The sequence below is a fragment of the Accipiter gentilis genome, chromosome 33 (genome assembly GCF_929443795.1).
Source record: "Accipiter gentilis chromosome 33, bAccGen1.1, whole genome shotgun sequence".
In the NCBI taxonomy this organism is placed as follows: domain Eukaryota; kingdom Metazoa; phylum Chordata; class Aves; order Accipitriformes; family Accipitridae; genus Astur; species Astur gentilis.
The window spans coordinates 12,282,414-12,299,304 of NC_064912.1; the positions used below are offsets into that span (position 1 = coordinate 12,282,414).

At 43.0% G+C, this 16,891-nt stretch overlaps 1 protein-coding gene across 1 annotated transcript; it reads left to right on the forward strand.

The window, feature by feature from the left end:
• The first annotated feature begins 1,592 nt into the window (after nt 1-1,592).
• On the forward strand, nt 1,593-15,843 carry KDELR2 (KDEL endoplasmic reticulum protein retention receptor 2). The gene is made up of 5 exons (XM_049791110.1): nt 1,593-1,792; nt 8,690-8,790; nt 11,725-11,883; nt 13,564-13,816; nt 14,631-15,843. Exons 1-5 carry the CDS (start codon nt 1,702-1,704, stop codon nt 14,663-14,665), a joined length of 639 nt encoding a protein of 212 aa, XP_049647067.1. The 5' UTR covers nt 1,593-1,701; the 3' UTR covers nt 14,666-15,843.
• The last annotated feature ends 1,048 nt before the right edge of the window (nt 15,844-16,891 follow it).

Consider the following 16,891-nt stretch of genomic DNA (forward strand, 5'->3'; position numbering starts at 1 on the left):
TACGTAGTGATGGAAGTGCCACTGCATTGCAACCACAGAGGTTGTACTTACATAGCTGCACTTTCTCCCCCACTGTTGCAATCTATACCATGGACCTGGGGAGTTCTGTCAAACGCTGTCATCTTTAGTACAAATTCTCCGAGTACTGGATTTGGTCCCTAACATGTGTCCTCAAGTAGGCAACTTACTGGTAATTACATCAAACATTATTTGATGCCACAAGTTATTCAGTATCTGTTTAAATTAATCTACTAGAGTTCAAAGCTATTAAACTTTTCAAGCGTAACATATAACCTCTTAGACCATTCTAAGTGTAAGCTAAGAGGTACTATGGACATTGTCAAGGGGTTGTATTGCTGTACTTGTAAAGACAGTGATTTAAGAGGACAGGCTTTGATTCCTAATCACTGAAAGTAGGTAAATTTGTTTCTGTCACACTGTGGGTACTTATTAAAAAAAGATAAACTCAGTAGGAGGTACTAATCAGTTCTCTTTTCTTTCAGGGAATAGGTAAACACTTTAAGGATTTCAATGTTTATGCTATGTTTTAAACAAGAAAATGAAAGATTGCAGTTAGGATCCTTTTCATAAATTTTCCAACAAAACATAACCTTCTGCTGTGGGAAATTTTCTGTACGTGGTTCTGTACACCATTCTGTAACCGTGAAGTCCTTGCGCTATTTCCTCAAATGGGGTGTGAAATAATGTAAACCAAGAGATTTTTTTAAGAAGTAACTTACCCTTTCTGAGATGCTATAGAAAAGCAAAGCATTGGAGAGTCACTAGAATACCGCTTAAGAGGAGGTACCTCCTTGAACTGCACACTGGACAGCTACGATGGTGATGCCCTCCTTCAGGTTTAGGGATTCAGGACTGCAAAGCAGCAGCACGCTAACTCACAAAGCCTTACTGCTGGCAAGGAATAATTGCTATTTTATTTCTTGGAAGATTTGCATACTCTCTTGGGCTACCAAACATGAATCGAGTCAATTGCTCGTTTTCACAAAGCTCGACGACAGCTATCAAACTTCAGCTGCTCAACCAGCCGAACGTCTGACGGCTGAATTATAGGGCAGCTTCTCTCCTCCCTTCGTCCTGGGTCCTTGTTTCCCTGACAGGCACCCGCCCGGCGCTGGGGGCCGGGGCCTCCCCTGCGCAGGACCCGCTCCCGGCTGCCCTCTGCTTACTGCCCGCTAACAAAAGAATCCCGGATTTATTCATCCGAAAGGGCTTCTGAAGAGTTTAAGGCAAAAAAAAAAAGGGGGCCGTGGCCTACTCCGCCCTCGGGGCTGGACACCCTGCCCGGGACCCGAAGCGAGGACTTCGCTCCTCAGGGCCCGGCGGGGAGCCCAGGCCCCGCCGACGCTGGGCCCGGCCCCGGCCCCGGGCCGCTCGCCTCTCAGCGCCGGGGTTGGGAGGGCTGAGGGCGGCCGTGCGTGTCGCCCGTGTCCGTCCCCCCCCCTCCCCCGCGCCCACGGACGGAGGGGCCGGGGCTCGCCTCAGGGCTAACGACTCCGCCACCCCCGGCGGGTAGGCGGCGCGGGGCGGAGGGGCGGGGCCGCTCCCTCCCGTTTCCCAGGGTGCACCGGGCGCGGTGGCTGTCTGGCCACGTCCCCGGGCCACGTCGCTCGGTGCCCGCTGAGCTTACGCCATCTTCGCTCCCCGGCTCCGGGCTGCGCCGCCGCCTCTGCCGCCGCCGCCATGAACATCTTCCGCCTCACCGGGGACTTGTCCCACCTGGCGGCCATCATCATCCTGCTGCTTAAGATCTGGAAGAGCCGCTCCTGCGCGGGTGCGTGCGGAAGGCCGCTGGGCGGGCGAGGCGAGGGGAGGGCGGCGGGACCGGCCGGGGCAGCTCCGGGCCGCGGTGGCTGAGGGGAGCCTCGCTGAGGGGGGGGGGGGGGGGGGCTGGGCGCCATCGCCGCCTTCTCGCCGCGGCGAGGGGGAGGGGTGTGCTGCGATCGCCTCTGCCGCCCTTCGGGGACCGCTCCCTGAGGAGAGCTCGGCCGAGCCGGTGGGGGGGCTGGGGGCCAGCGCGGGGGGCTCCCCGCCTGCCCCACTTGCCCGGGAGGCGGCTGTGGTGAAGCAGGGAGAGGCGGGGCAGGGGGGATTGTGTGTCCCGTCCCGTCCCCCGAGGCGCCCCTTGAAGGCCCCCGGAGCGGGAGGGCAGAGCTCGCCCCGGGCAGGTGAAAAGGGACGATCGCTGCCCTCAGCGCAGGGGGGAAGAGAGGGGCTCAGCCTTCGTCCTGACCGACCTCCCTCCGAACTCGCCCCCCTTTCCAAAACCAGGGTGTGGGGAAGCGGGTGGGCAGCCGGGAGGGAAGAAGGGGGAAGCTGCATTCCTGCCTCCGCCCCGCACTCGTGGGAGCTGCGATTCCCACGAAGGTTTAGCGGTTGCCATTATTATTTGCACTTCGGTCCCCGAGCTCCGCCACCTCGGCGCTGCCCGGGAGGGTCGCTCCTTCCTTACGTAACTGCCTGGCGGCGAGCGAATGAATGGGGAGGCAGGTGGGGGGGGGGGGGGGGAGGAATGCGTCCCCCACGGGGTGGGCAGCCTCCCTCCCCTCCCCTCCCCTCCCCTCCTGTCCCCTCCCCGCGCTCGGCCGCTATGGAGCTTATCTTCTCGCCTTTCCTGACAGCGCACAGCCTTCGGTCTGCCTGTTTACTGGGCAGCTTTAAGCGCCGCTCTGGTGCCTGGAAGCCGGTTTTGGTGCAGCGTTGGGAGTAGCTGACTTGCAGTTTCCCGATCCTGAAGTTTCCCTCGCTCTCTCCCTCCCCCCGCCCCGCGCACCGGTTTGCATTCGCGGCTGACTAACGCGCCCTCTTCTTCGCTTTTGTTTTCCGCTCTCGCTGCGCTAGGAATTAAACCGCGATTCGTGCCGTTTATCGGTCTTCTGGGGTGTTTTCTTGCTTGCCTGCCTAGCTGCAGTAGGAAGCTGCAGGAGAGAGGTTCCAGGCTGGAGTGAATAGGCTTTCAGTCGAGATCCTGGCCTGGTCTGACGTGGCAGCGGGAGAGGTGTGGCGGGGGGGGGGGGGGGGGGGGGGGGGGGGGAGCTGGGTCCCGGCCACCCTCCGGGCCGGGCACCGGCGAGAAGCTCCGCTCCCGCCGCTCCTCTGCCAGCCCGGGTGAGAAACGCTTGTTCTTCCTCCCGTGTTTTGTACGTGCTTGCTCGAATTCCGTGTGATGTGGTTTGCTTTTTTTGCTTCTAGTGTACGGTGTGGTGGTTGGAGGGAATTGCAACTGCAATTATAACTGCAGCAGAGCTGATTTCTTTCAGAAAACTAGGAGTTGTAATTCAAAATGGGCATTTCGGTGCTCTGCGTTACGTGGATCAGGCCACCGACCCTGGAGGTAGCGGTTTTGCTGTGGACTGGGGTTTGACTGTGAGCTTGACTTTTGCCCTCCCTCTGGTGAGCTTCTCCTTCATTAGTAAGCGTGGTTATCCTTGAAATCGGTTTACCACGTGTTGACATGAAATATCGTTCAAATACTGAGTTAACACTCTTGAACAGATATATCTGTAAAGTCTTTGGTTAAGAGCGTGAAGAATTATTTTAAGCTGCAACCTGAAAGAACAGAGAATGAGGAAATGAAAGAGATTTGCTCTACAGGTAAAAGGAAGTACAGGTTCTGTATGTTTTCATGTCGAGTCACTTTTTGCTAATCACTTGATAGTGCAAAAGAAGAAAAACTAGTTAATGCATAGCTTTGGTTTTAAACACACTTAAAGTTAAAACTGTTCTTAATTTTACAAAAGAGCTCAAGCAAATGACTCCATGGTCCAAATGCAGCAGTAGCACAGAACTATTGTTTCTCGGGTCATGGAGCACAAGAGCTCTTTCCTAATGAACTTTCCTGGCTCAGGCTGTAGTGGATCAGGAATTCTGTCTGGATCTGGCAGGAGAGGGCCTGGCCTTCTCCAACTCTTCTGTCCTCTGCCTTTCTTGAGAAATGCAGTCAAGATTACAAACAACAACAGAGTTAATGATCTAAAAACTAAATATCTCTTGCTGTCTGAAGAAGGAAAACAAGAAAGGCTAAAATTCAGATAGGGTTTTAGCCAAGAGATTCTTAAGTGATCTTTGGTTGTGAGGTTATTTACACAGTATAATGCAATGTAATCTAGTCCCATCTTTCTGCTTAAAAAGTGATCTGATGTTGTTTTCCTTGAGTCAGTTGTGTTTGAGGATCTCTTACTAGGGATTTATTCATAAGAAAGTAGACTCATAGCAATTGTTATCTTTGGTACTGCTTTCTCCAGTGCAGAAAAGTAAATGGCCCTATATTACATAGGGCCCTCAGCTCTTCCCTTTACCAAATTAGCCGGTATCCCTGAATACAAACATACAGACATGGACTCTTTTGGTAGAAAACGTCCGCTTCATTCATTTTCCTGAGCAAAAAAAAAAAATAAACGGGATGCGTTTGTCTGGGGTTGTTGTTTTGGTGTCTTCCAGTTCTGCCTGAGTCCTTAGGAGTAAATCTAGATCCATGTTACTTCTATGAGTTGAGTGTCTGAGGCCTAACAAGTTTGTCTAGAATGAGAAGAGCACCTCAAAGGAGCACCTTTATTCTGGGGGCTCCATCCTGTTCCATGTAGTGGTTTGTTGTTGTCAGTTGTGGTTTCTACTAATAAAAACTTCATAAATATATATTCACATAAAATACGTTTGTAAAACCAAACACAACGGTAACCCGTAACTAGTTACTGATTAAGGCTGAGCAGCTGCTAAATGCCTCCTGTGAGTGGGCTTTCTCCGATTTCTGTACATTGTATATTAGAGCAGTTTACAAATCAAATAAACTTATACCTCGTGGTTATTGGTGACTAAGGAAATGTGGGCAAACCAGCTGCTGCTTTAACTGTGCACTTTTGAAGCAGTAGAAGCTTAGGAAATAAAGGCTTCTAACTGATTGCTGAACTGTAGGCTGTGATCTGCTAAGAGCTAGCAAACCACATGGTGCCGACTCCTCTCTTCTGGTTGCATCTGTGTGTGGCTGAGGCCTTTGTTCCAAGAGGAGCTCAGAGGCCTGTAAAAGCAGCTGGAAACGAGAGGGAGACAGCCTGTGTACCTCTGCTGCAACCTACTGTTTTCTGAAGACTCATCAGTCCCCATTTTCTTTCCGCAGAAGTGACTCCTCTAATTGAGGAAAATAGGTGAGGCTAGGATAATCTGCATTATGAAGCAGTCTGTGGTTTCAGAGTTTGACAAACTTAGTATTTTTTTTTCCTAATTTAGTCAATATGTTAAAAAGAGAACAAGGGGAAAGCAAATCAAGTCATGATTTTAGAGCTGGAAGGGAAACAATTTATTGCATGACTAGTTATTTGAGTTTCCAAATTTAGAATTTGGAATAATGTTTGCCATTCCAGATAACAGCTCAAAAATAATTACTAGGACCTGTGGATAATGTAGCAGGTAACTCCATTATTGGCTTCATGTCATAATTAGGAAATTCATGAGACTTGAAGAATCCTGTGCTTTCAAACATTGTCATGTTCAGACTATTTTCTAATCCATCCCAAGTCAAATCAGGTTGGTTGTATTGTGAATTACTGCCTAAAAATGTATTTGCTTTTCTCAGTGTCATTTGTCAAGTGTTAAAGGTGACCTGCAGTTGCAAGGCTGTCAAATTATATGCTGAATACTCTAAAAAAGTAGTGTTGATAGTAAATGTGTAATATTCTTGTTAGGTAACGTAGCTGTCTCTCATAATTTTGTTTATGTATCTACTATGGACCAGATCATATGCTATGTTGAAGACTTTAGACAGTATTTTGCCATTGGCTGTTGCCAATTTGTCTGTATTTTCTCAAAAAATGCTGCTTTAGGTAGGCTTTCCTTCTCTTTGAAGGAAAACTTTGCTTTTCTCTGACAAATTTGTGTTGAGTTAGGCTGGTTTTTTTTAAGTGAAAGTACAGGATTCATAATGTTAGTATTTTATTAGCAGAACCAAAGAAGTTGTGGTTCTGTGGTCTTCATACTGAACAAACTCACTTTTTTTTATTAAATACATTTAAAAGTCTGTGAAGTTTCTATGGCAAAGCATGGGCTGGCTTTCCTTAGAAAAACTTCCGTTTGTAGATTTTATGGTTGTGATGTGCAGTTCATAGTAAGTAGTGTACACACACTCCACAGCCAGGCCGACTGAATGCCTCTGCTGCTTCCTATCGCTCTTTACCTAACTCACAATAGGAAAATGAAGTTGATGAGGAAGTACTACAACTTTAGCTCTGCTGTCCTCCCTGGCTGTGAAAGTCAGCTGAGCTTTTGAATGAAAGTTTCATCGCTTTAGCTAAGCTAGACTGCAGAAGTTGGAGTTTTTCCATGTGTGAGGATGAAACAAAAATGAGAGGTTTGACTCTTTTGAAATTTGGGCCCAGAGCTTGAGAAGAAGAAGAAGAAAAAAAAAGTGTGTGTTTAGCTCAAGAACTAAGCTATGTTTGTGGGAGTAAAAGGAAAGGGAGAAGGATGAGAATTAACGGCAGTGTAGTCTCAGTATATTGCAGTTACCAACCGTGAGCCAAGGTCAGGTATACCTGTGGCAGGTATATTGATACCTTTCCTAAGTTTTGAAATGCATCACATTCATACAGCATAGTTTTTACCTGTTTCCTCTCCCTGTTTTTGCTAGTGGTATAGATCTTGCATTCTCCCAGTTTGGCTGTCTCCACATAGGTCTTTAGTTTAAACTTTGAACCTTGCCTAGTCTAGCCTACTTGACTTGAAAATTAATTTTAGCTTAGCTTTAGGATGTGTTTCAGGAGCATTTGACTGTTCTAAAGATTCAAAATTCAGTGTAAATACTGAAAGCCTTAATAAAAATTACAACTTTTGGGTTGGGGCGGGAGGGGGTGAGGCTGGCAATGGCTTAGAAGAATTTGTCAAGTATATTACTTGTATTTACATGACAATACATCCAGATCCAAATTTATAGCCATTATCAATAATTAATGTATCTTATATGCTTTTTTTGCGGTTCGCAGTTATTTACTAAAAGAAGATAGCATGCTAAATTATTTAATGTAACTCTATGCTGTACTGTAATCTGTCCAGGTGGGTTTCTTTGTCCTGTAGGTTCTGACCTTAGGACAGTGTTGCTAGCCGAGAGGTTTTATTGGCATAAGAGCAGGGCTCTGTCTAGGGTTGTAATGTCAGTGAGCACACCTGGGATACAACTGAGAGTGATACTTTGGTTAACTTGGCAACACAGTTCTAGTTCAAGAAATGTCAAATGTATATTTTTTATAAACTTTGGGAAGTGCTTGGTTTGGGGGGTGGGGTGTGTTTGGGTTGTTTTTTTGTTGTTTTTTTTTAAATATTTAGAGCTTTTGATTTATAGTTCTACAGTTTGCACAACTGTAGGTTTTGAGGCATTTGCTGTTTCCTGTACTGCAGTTGCTTGTGGGCAGTTGGGTTGTTCTGCACATAGCACATGAGGCTCACCTCCTAGACATTTCACATAGGAAAGTTGCAAACAAGAACCCTTTACAATTGTTACTGTTTCAGCCATTCCTGTACTTTGTGTATAAACATAAAGTCCCTTCATCTGGGGCAGCTTATTCAATGTTTCTTAAGCCAGAGTGAAAAACGAGTTCAATAACTGTAGCAGATAGCCTTTCTTCTAATTGCGTTATGGCACTGTTAATAAAAGCCTTTCTCAGAAATATCCCTGTATAAATGAACAAGGATTTTCAGCCTTGCATCATAACCCTCTCCTAGAGAATATTTTTCCCTGTTGTTTTTTGAACAAAGTTTGCATGCTTAGCTGAACAGATTCAAATATTTTTACCCTGGATGACTGAAAACAAGAGTAATTGGAATAACAAGACAGAGGCGCAGGCTAGGTTGTTTTGTCCCCCTGCTGTGACACACCACTACATCAGTTTTATGTAGTGATGCTTCACCTCAGTTTTCAGAAGCTTTTAGTGGTTGACTGTGCAAAGCCTTTATGCTTCTAACTCTGCTCTAGTGGCTGAAGTTAATAAGTACAAACAAATATTTTGACGTTGGGGCTTTGGCCTAAAATCAAAAGTTACTTTTCAATGCAGTGTAGATGTCTGTCATTTTAGCTCGCTTCTCTCTTGTTTTTTTTTTTTATTTTGTTATGGTACATGGTAACATTTGGTTTTGACTGTTTGGTAATTTTTTTTCCCCACTGTGTGGTCAGTTAAGTTTCTGAATTGAATTGTCTTATGTTTTAAAATCGATTTATTCCTTTAAAATCACGTTATTGGTGCTAGCATACTTTCTGATTATCACTGGATCTGTAGTATCTATTGCCCGTGTACCTTTCCAGCTCTTCAGCATCTAAAGAATGTACTGAGGCATGTGGCAGCACTGTGAGAATTGAAAGCTATTGCAACATTGCTGCGTAGTGCCCAATGATAATGCAGAACAGATAGTGTAATTTCAAAAATATCATCTGCAAGCTATCTGCTGTGAGTAGCTTCTAAATCTTGTGTAGTGCTAGTACCTCTTCCAGTACAAGGTAACTTACATTCACACTACTGAGATATATGAACTTACAGTTCTGTTTGTACAGCTTGGAAGCCTGGATTTTGTCCTAATTCTGTAATCAACTTGCTTAGAAATAAAGGATGTATCCTTTCTCATCCTTGGCATCAAGTGTTTTAAAGCACATCATGACTTTTTGAATAATTAATTATTTCTTTTATCACTTTAGGTATTTCTGGGAAAAGCCAGCTTCTGTTTGCACTGGTCTTCACTACCCGTTATCTGGACCTCTTCACTTCATTCATTTCATTGTATAACACATCTATGAAGGTAGAGTATACTGAAGAGTTAGAAAAGCTAGTAATGTTGTATGCAGAGTGCATAATTTCATTAATAAAAGCCTCTTTAAATAAGCCAACTGCACAGTTATTGCAGAATAAGTTCTGGATGGGCTTTAGATAAAGAATGTGGAAAATGGACTCAATCCCCTACTTTTTTCTAGACTCTACATGCAGTTTTTAAAAACTGTTTGTATGGGGACTGTGACATTTAGAACAAATGCCATTTTGGTTATTGAAAATAAAAAGCTTTTGGAAAATGGTTCAAATAAATTCTATTTCTTAATTGAGACATTAGAGCTTAGGTGAATCTCTTTTTATCCCCTATAAGGTAAATTAGTGTTCAAAATGCATTGCCAGAATTGCAGCTAGTGTCTGGTCAGAGGCTGATCAAAAGTTGACAGGAGTACACTTTTAGGAACGTAGCTTCCATCAGATTATACCCTGTTTGCTTGCCTACTGAACGTTTTTGATATTTCTTATTTATTCCTGCCATTTCTGGTGCTGAGTAAAAGAAAATAAAGCAGTAAACTGGGAGAGTGCAGCATGCTTGTGGCACCAGAGCAGACAGCTTTTTAATCCAGTTCCTTTATTCTTGGATTTTCTTGATAGTTTTCAACTTCAGTTCAGAGGGCAGTATAACTTTGCCAAGAGGAAAGACTAGATAGTCAATAATGCAAAATGTACTGAAGAATTAGGGGAATAATACTGTAAAATAAAATTTTAGATCTTAAGCTCACTCACACTGTTACCTTCTAACAAGTCAAACGTGTATGCTTAAGTTTTAATATTAACAGTGTAGGTGAAGAACTAGGGATTAAGTAAAATATTCTTGAAATACAAGCTTTTTTTGCCTATGTAATTTCTGAGGATATTGAAAGCTACTTTTCAGTGTGCTGAAGGAGCAGCTTGGGGTTTCTGCAATTTATTTATTGGTTGTGATTCAGGGTCATGACCATGTCTTTGTTCTGCAGCCCTCCTACCCAGAAGAGGAATGAATACATGAAATGACACTTGTGATGTTCAACCTCATACTAAACTGGGTCTTTCCATATTGACTTGCAAAATGGAAGCCTCTATTACATTTTCAAAGATTACTGCTTAAAGAGACTGTTGGATATAATTGGCTTTTCAGCCCATTATTGCAGTGCCAAGACAGAGCTGTTTGAGTGTCTCAACACAGCTTCTTGTTCTGTCTACATCTATTTAGGAGTATATAACATTATACAGTTGTAGAGAATAGGAACTGTTACGCAAATAAGCTTACCCAGAGCATAACTAGATGAACTTTCTAATCTGAGGAAAATGCCGTAATTTGCAGAAAAAAACCCTGTTAATTTCTGTAGAGTTAGGATTGTCTTCAGTGTTTTTAGAGAAATATTAATTAAACTATGTCTGGCAGTGATCATCAGATATTTAGGAAAATTAATTTCTTCTGTGTTCCAGGAATGTATACAGAAAACACACAAATTCTCACTATCGGCCTTTCTTAATGAGCTGCAGACTAATTTTTGTGATTTGTAGCATCCTGTGTCTTATAGTTTCTTTGTTACCTGTATCTGAGTAATGGATGCATTTCTGCTGGTGCACTCTGCAGTCATTTTTCTACAATTCTTTTATTTTGATATCTTTAAAAATGAAAACTTTCTGAGTGTCCCAAAACACATTATAATTCTCATGAAGAAATCTTTAATAAGGAGTTGGGGTTCATTCACACTTTCTTAGTTGTCTTCTATAACTGTACTAACTACGACTAGTTTACACCTGTAGTAGGGGTTCCTTGTATCTGATATCCTGTCCTCTGGTCCTTTATCTCCAGTCAGCTGGGGTGCTAGTGTAGTAAAGAGTCTTTGGATTCTGAGCTCCTTAATACAGTATTTGTAGCATTTTGTGTTTGTGAGCAGTGCTGTTCGTGATGAGTAGCATCTGCAAACAGTGGGTTTTTTAATCTGTTACTTTGCAGTTGTAAAGAACCTATATTTAATGTGATAAATGGTTTGGAATATTTAATCTTTGTGATAAAACTGAGGCAGAAGCTAAACTATTTTTCTAGTCCACTGTACTATGTTGTCTTCAGGACAATAAGAGCTCTGTCCTGATGATGGCAGATTGACCTTCAGAAAGTCATGTATTCTCTCTGATTCTGTTTCCTCATCTGTAAAATAAGGCTATTTGCCTATTCCACGGGGAATAGCTATGAAGTCTCTACTGTACCATAACAATTAAAAATGGTAATGTTGGACATCAACTGAAACCAAACTCAGGTTCAGTGCTTCCAGCAGTCTGTTAGTTGTGCAGGTTTTATGGCCTGTTGGTTGGTGGAGAACACTGTCCTCTTGCCACTGTTCAGATTTTAGAGATGTTTAAAGGTCTAAATCAAATCAGCTAACTCGTGATATGTTAAATGGCTGAGTCCAAATGGGGCTTACTGAATAGGTTTTTAATTGCCATGAGCTATACCACTCCCAGGCTTTTTGAATGTAAAAAGATCCCTTCCATCATTATTGCATGTATTCATGTGCATATTTTTAACCTAAATGTTTTGGGCCAGTGCTTCCCCTGCAGTAGCAGAAGGGGTATTCCTTCTCCAGTCAGTTCCTTAGTTCTGTCTACTCAGGAAAGGGTCTTTAAAGAAACTTTGGACACTCACTTCAACCGGAGGCAAGGTGATGCCTTTAAAGCAACAAAACCAGCAGAGCACGGAGTCATTGGTTTTGAATTACTACTCTGCTGAGAAAAGTTAAAATACCACTACATAGCCTGGAACTGCAAAAGCATGTAAACAAATAATACAAACAACCAAAAAAAAGACAGCACTTACTCCTTTTAGTGCCTGGGAATATCTTTGTTCAGTGAGTTTGATCTAATCATGCAACCTCTGTGGGTTGTTTTTTTTTTTTTTGTTTTTTCTTTCCTTGCTCTACAGCTTATCTACATTGCTTGCTCATATGCCACTGTGTATCTGATCTACATGAAATTTAAGGCCACCTATGATGGAAACCATGATACATTCAGAGTGGAGTTTCTGATAGTTCCTGTTGGTGGACTCTCATTTCTTGTCAATCATGACTTCTCTCCTCTGGAGGTGAGTTGATTGTGGGCAGGAGGTTATACTTTTTTCCTCTAAAATATTTAAAACATGAAGATGAGCATTTTTAGGCTGATTGAAGAATGCTTGAAAGATGTCTATGTTTAGTAGGTTCAGGCTAATCCTGTTTCCTTAATGCATCTTTACAGTGTAGATTTCTGTGAAAATTTAAGGCACTTCAGGAGACTAGCATTATCATCAACGTTGATTATTTTACTAAGCAGAAGACTAACTTCTTCCCAGTACACTCTGATGGTTATATTAATTCAAAAGTATCCTTCTTTTTGTTATGTTTGTTAAAGAAATGCCCCAGAATGCAGTTTGAGGATAGTTGGTGCCACCTGGTGAAAACAAAAGGAATTATAATACTTCTTAAATTTTGTAGAATCGCAAATGGTCTAGAGTATTAGAAAAAATTGCATTGTCTTTGAAACGCAGCTATGTGTTTTCCTATCAGAAAAAATATATTAAAAATGTAATTATAGAGAGTTCAAACAGGTAATTTTTCCCACAAAATAGAGAATAACTTTAGGTGCTTATTTTTAAGTGGACTGAGGTGCGTTTTTATATTTGTTAGAGTTAAATTATTTTATTAGGAAGTAAAGGAATTTTAATTGCAGCACTGAGAGGCATTATTTTGTTCTGTATTAACTCATTCTTTAAATCAATAGATTAAAAAAGTTGGAAGAACATGGGTGTCGTGGTTTAACCCCAGCCAGCAACTAAGTACCACGCAGCCGCTCACTCCCTCCCTCCCTCCCACCCAGTGGGATGGGGGAGAAAATCGCGAAAAGAAGTAAAACCTGTGGGTTGAGATAAGAACGGTTTAATAGAACAGAAAAGAAGACACTAATAATGATAACACTAATAAAATGACAACAGTAATAATAAAAGGATTGGAATGTACAAATGATGCGCAGTGCAATTGCTCACCACCTGCCGATCGACAACCCTGTTAGTCCTGAAGCAGCGATTCCCTGCCTCCACCCCCCCACCCCCTCCCCAGTTCCTATACTACATGTGACATCACATGGTATGGAATACCCTGTTGGCCAGTTTGGGTCAGGTGCCCTGGCTGTGTCCTGTGCCAACTTCTTGTGCCCCTCCAGCTTTCTCGCTGGCTGGGCATGAGAAGCTGAAAAATCCTTGACTTGAGACTAAACACTACTGAGCAACAACTGAAAACATCAGTGTGTTATCAACATTCTTTGCATACTGAACTCAAAACATAGCACTGTACCAGCTGCTAGGAAGACAGTTAACTCTATCCCAGCTGAAACCAGGATAATGGGAAAAAAGGACTTCATCTTCCCTGCAGCTTTTCAGAGCACCAGTTCTGTAAGCTGTATTTCATGGTACTGTGAATCCTGAACTGAAGGATGCGCATGAGTTTCTTCATGAGGAAACCTATGCCTGCTACTTCACTGGACAGCTGGTTTGGAGAGTCCATTGTCTGCCAAGAGAGTTGTTCCCTTGTACTGTCCCATGGTTGATTATGAAGCTTTCACTTAGTTTTTCCTGTACCAAGGATAGTTTGCCAAAATACTGTACCTATTCATAACATTGTTAGAGTGAAAAGTCAAGCCAAGTCAAATATGTTCTGTGCTTCTTTTATCAGTAAGACAGTTGAGTATACATGTGGGGTTTGTTTGTTGTTTTGGTTTTTTTTCCTTTCAGATACTGTGGACCTTCTCCATCTATCTTGAATCGGTTGCTATTCTCCCTCAACTTTTTATGATCAGCAAAACTGGGGAAGCAGAGACCATCACTACTCACTATCTTTTCTTCTTGGGTCTGTACCGTGCCTTGTACTTAGTCAACTGGATTTGGCGCTACTATTTTGAGGGATTTTTTGACCTCATAGCTGTTGTTGCTGGTGTGGTCCAGACCGTTCTTTACTGTGACTTCTTCTATTTGTATGTTACAAAAGGTAAGTGGTACAAAACTTTCAGCTTCAGGTTGTGGAATGTAGCAATTAACATGTTCATAGGGATCTGCTATATTGAGATTGCTATGTTGTTAATTCTGTGTGCAAATTACCACTGAAATCTCCTTGATAGATTTATCAAGTAAACTTTCTGCTAGTGTGAAGCATTCCTGAGGATTGTTTTTGAGTATGGATAGAATATAAATGTATAAATGGTCTGATGAACTCAGTTGACAAATTTAAAATAAGTATGGCTAAATACATGTTGCTGTTGTCTTCCATTGATAAGCATGATCCTCATGCTTCTCTTGACAACATACACTGTTTTGTGCAGATTCCATGCTTGCAGACACCTTTCTCAGTGTTCTAAATACCTTAAGAGTCCAAAGGATTTTGGATGCTTCTGTTTACGCCAAGTGTAGAAGCAGTCATTTCTGCTGGGTGCATTAGTAATTCTGCCCTCATTCACGTTCTGGCTTCCATCATATAACTACAAAGCTATACGGAGCTATGTTATTTTAGTCATAACTCTTAAGAAACCACAGTCATAGACTGGTATGTCCTATGAGGATGAAAAGTGAGAATTCCAGGGTGCCACAAGAGGGCAGGATTGGAATAGTTGTTAATTCATCATAGTTTTACCAGTATGTATTGAAGAGAGAGAGGCAAGCTTGGGAGGACTCTCTGCAGTGCACCCATTTTGTAACAGAGTGACTCTGTGTGATAGGTTTTGGTCCCTTTGAAGTTTTAACTGTGTGCTTCCCCTAGATCACATCTTTGTTTTGCTAACTGTTTTCTTTTCTGCTTTTCCTTACAGTACTCAAGGGAAAGAAGCTCAGTTTGCCAGCGTAAGTGCCAAAAAAACCATCACCAGCATCTGTCCTTTTGGATGCTTGGACAGAACAATCCTTATCACAAGCAAAGGTGAAGATGCTTGAGACAGAAAGTCAGAAACACAGCTCTTTATAGTGCAGGTAGTCATCAGCGGCTCTGTAAGAACGGAGGAAAAACAACCAGCAGATTTCTGTTTGATGCATCTTGCCTTTATCTTTTTTATTACTATGTATAAAGATTTTTTACATAAAGAAACTTATACTGTATTAATAAATTCAGTGTATGGTTTCAATTGGAATAGTTCCAAAAGTGAGATTTTTGTGAGATTGTTTATGACCAGGAACAAGTGCAAACTTTTTTTTTTAATTTTCAATAATTTCTTTGAAATGACTGAATTTTTTTTTTTTTTTAGTGCACAGATATGTGCATCCTTGATGGATGGTAGTCATCTGTTCTTTCCCTTTGATTCAATTTTCATTCCACTATATTTATTTTTTTCCAAAAGGTGAATATACGTCAACTCTAAATCTGAAACCACCGATGTTTGATGTGATGTGCTGGTGCCCAGTCTTTGTGCCATCTGCTGACATGGAGTTCCTCATTTAAAATATATGTTGGTGCCAGGAGGGGAACAGACACATTTTGTAGTTGTTCCCCTTCTAAAACAGGCTGATGGCAAGAGGACAATAAGGAAATCTCTTGAGGCCACAAGGATGGGCCCTTTCCCGTTTTGCCATGATGTTTGGGAAGGTAATCCCAATAATGAAAGCACTTGGCAGCGCGGGTCGTGAAGGGCAAGAGATGCGGTTGTGTTGCTTAGTGGCAAATGTTTGTGACTGTATTCTTTGTTCAGGAAAAGAAGGTTAAATATCTTGGATGTACAGCCCTGCTACGCCATTGCAGCTATGGAAATGGGAGACTTGTAAGTTGTTGATTACAGTGATCTGTAGGTGATCATTTTAAACAATATCTACATTTTCTTTTTAATGAATGCTTTATAAGCAACTTCCATGTTCAGCTTCAAGTGGTTTTTGATGTCACTTTTGGACAATTAGTATTTTTTTTATAAACTTTTCAAAATCAGCAGCACCAGTTACCATTCTTTATCCTTTAAATGATTCCCTTTTTTTACTGAGCTGTTGCATGATTTATCCTGTGTTACCATCCTCAATAAACACTTTATGAAATGGTGAAAATGGTGGGGTTTTTTTTTTTTTGAATTCCTGAATTAAAGTTTTGTTAGCCTGAGACCGGATGAAAAGTTGTAGTAAGGATGAGTTGGTTAATGTCACTGTTTGCTCTATTGAAATATGAACTTTTTAAGGCTACAAGGGGCATAATCACTGAATGAAGCAATGGTTGACTTAGTTCTGCTTGTTTTCTAAGAGCTTAATCTCCAGCCCGGTGCAGATGAGGGTTTGGTGCTTGTCGATGTTTTTGTCTTGTCTTGATAAGCCATTTATCCTCTCTAACTTAGTTTACCATCATTATCCCCCTAGTTAGGGGATTCCTAACCCCGAATGTGAGTAGTGTTTTTTATTTGCAGAGTGTGCATGCTAAGACGCTGCAGTCTCCGGTGTCTCCGATACTACCCTGAGTATCCCACTGCTGGTCAGAGTTGCCCGAAACCAAGGTCTGTCCCCGTAATGAAATACCGGAGCCTGATTCTGGCTGTAGCCAGAGGGCTACGTGAGATCTGTGCTCGTTAGTACGAGAGAGAACTCTTTAGGAGCTGGGGAGGTTATTTGCTTTGCTGTTGTTAGCTCTGTCCTTTAATTTGGTTGCAAAGTGTCCCGGTGTGTGCTCAGAACCGTGCAGGGAGAAGGCAGCAGGGCTGCTGTAACAAAAGCCAGCAGCTGGGGCTCGGGGCGAGCAGCCGTGATGCCTCCCAGCTCGAGGACACGCGTTGCTGTTCTGACTCCTCGTTTGCTGCAGCTGTTAATTAAGCATTTTTGCTGGCTTTCCGGTGCCCGGCTGTGTCCCCGTGGTGGTCGAGGTGCCATCCTTCTTCGGGCGTGCTAGCTCCCGAGGGACGGATACGGTGCTGGGATACGCAGGTACTTGGCACGGGGTTTATTCCTTACCCCTGAGCCTTCTTGTCGTCATCCCACTTCCTTGACGTCACCTTCTTACGTCGCTGGGCAGCGGCCGTTTCGCGGGCGCTGTCACCATCTCGTGGCCGCCGCCTCTGGCCGCACGCTCTGCGCATGCGCCTCCCCCCCCTTCCGGGCGGGGCGAGGCCGG

What these genes read in the sequence shown, in the direction of transcription:
- KDELR2 (XM_049791110.1), top strand. Translation starts at nt 1,702, where the DNA reads ATGAACATCTTCCGCCTCACCGGGGACTTGTCCCACCTGGCGGCCATC. An exon ending in GAAGAGCCGCTCCTGCGCGG is followed by an intron (nt 1,793 to 8,689) that starts GTGCGTGCGGAA and finishes TTATCACTTTAG; the next exon opens with GTATTTCTGGGAAAAGCCAG. An exon ending in ATGACTTCTCTCCTCTGGAG is followed by an intron (nt 11,884 to 13,563) that starts GTGAGTTGATTG and finishes TTTTCCTTTCAG; the next exon opens with ATACTGTGGACCTTCTCCAT.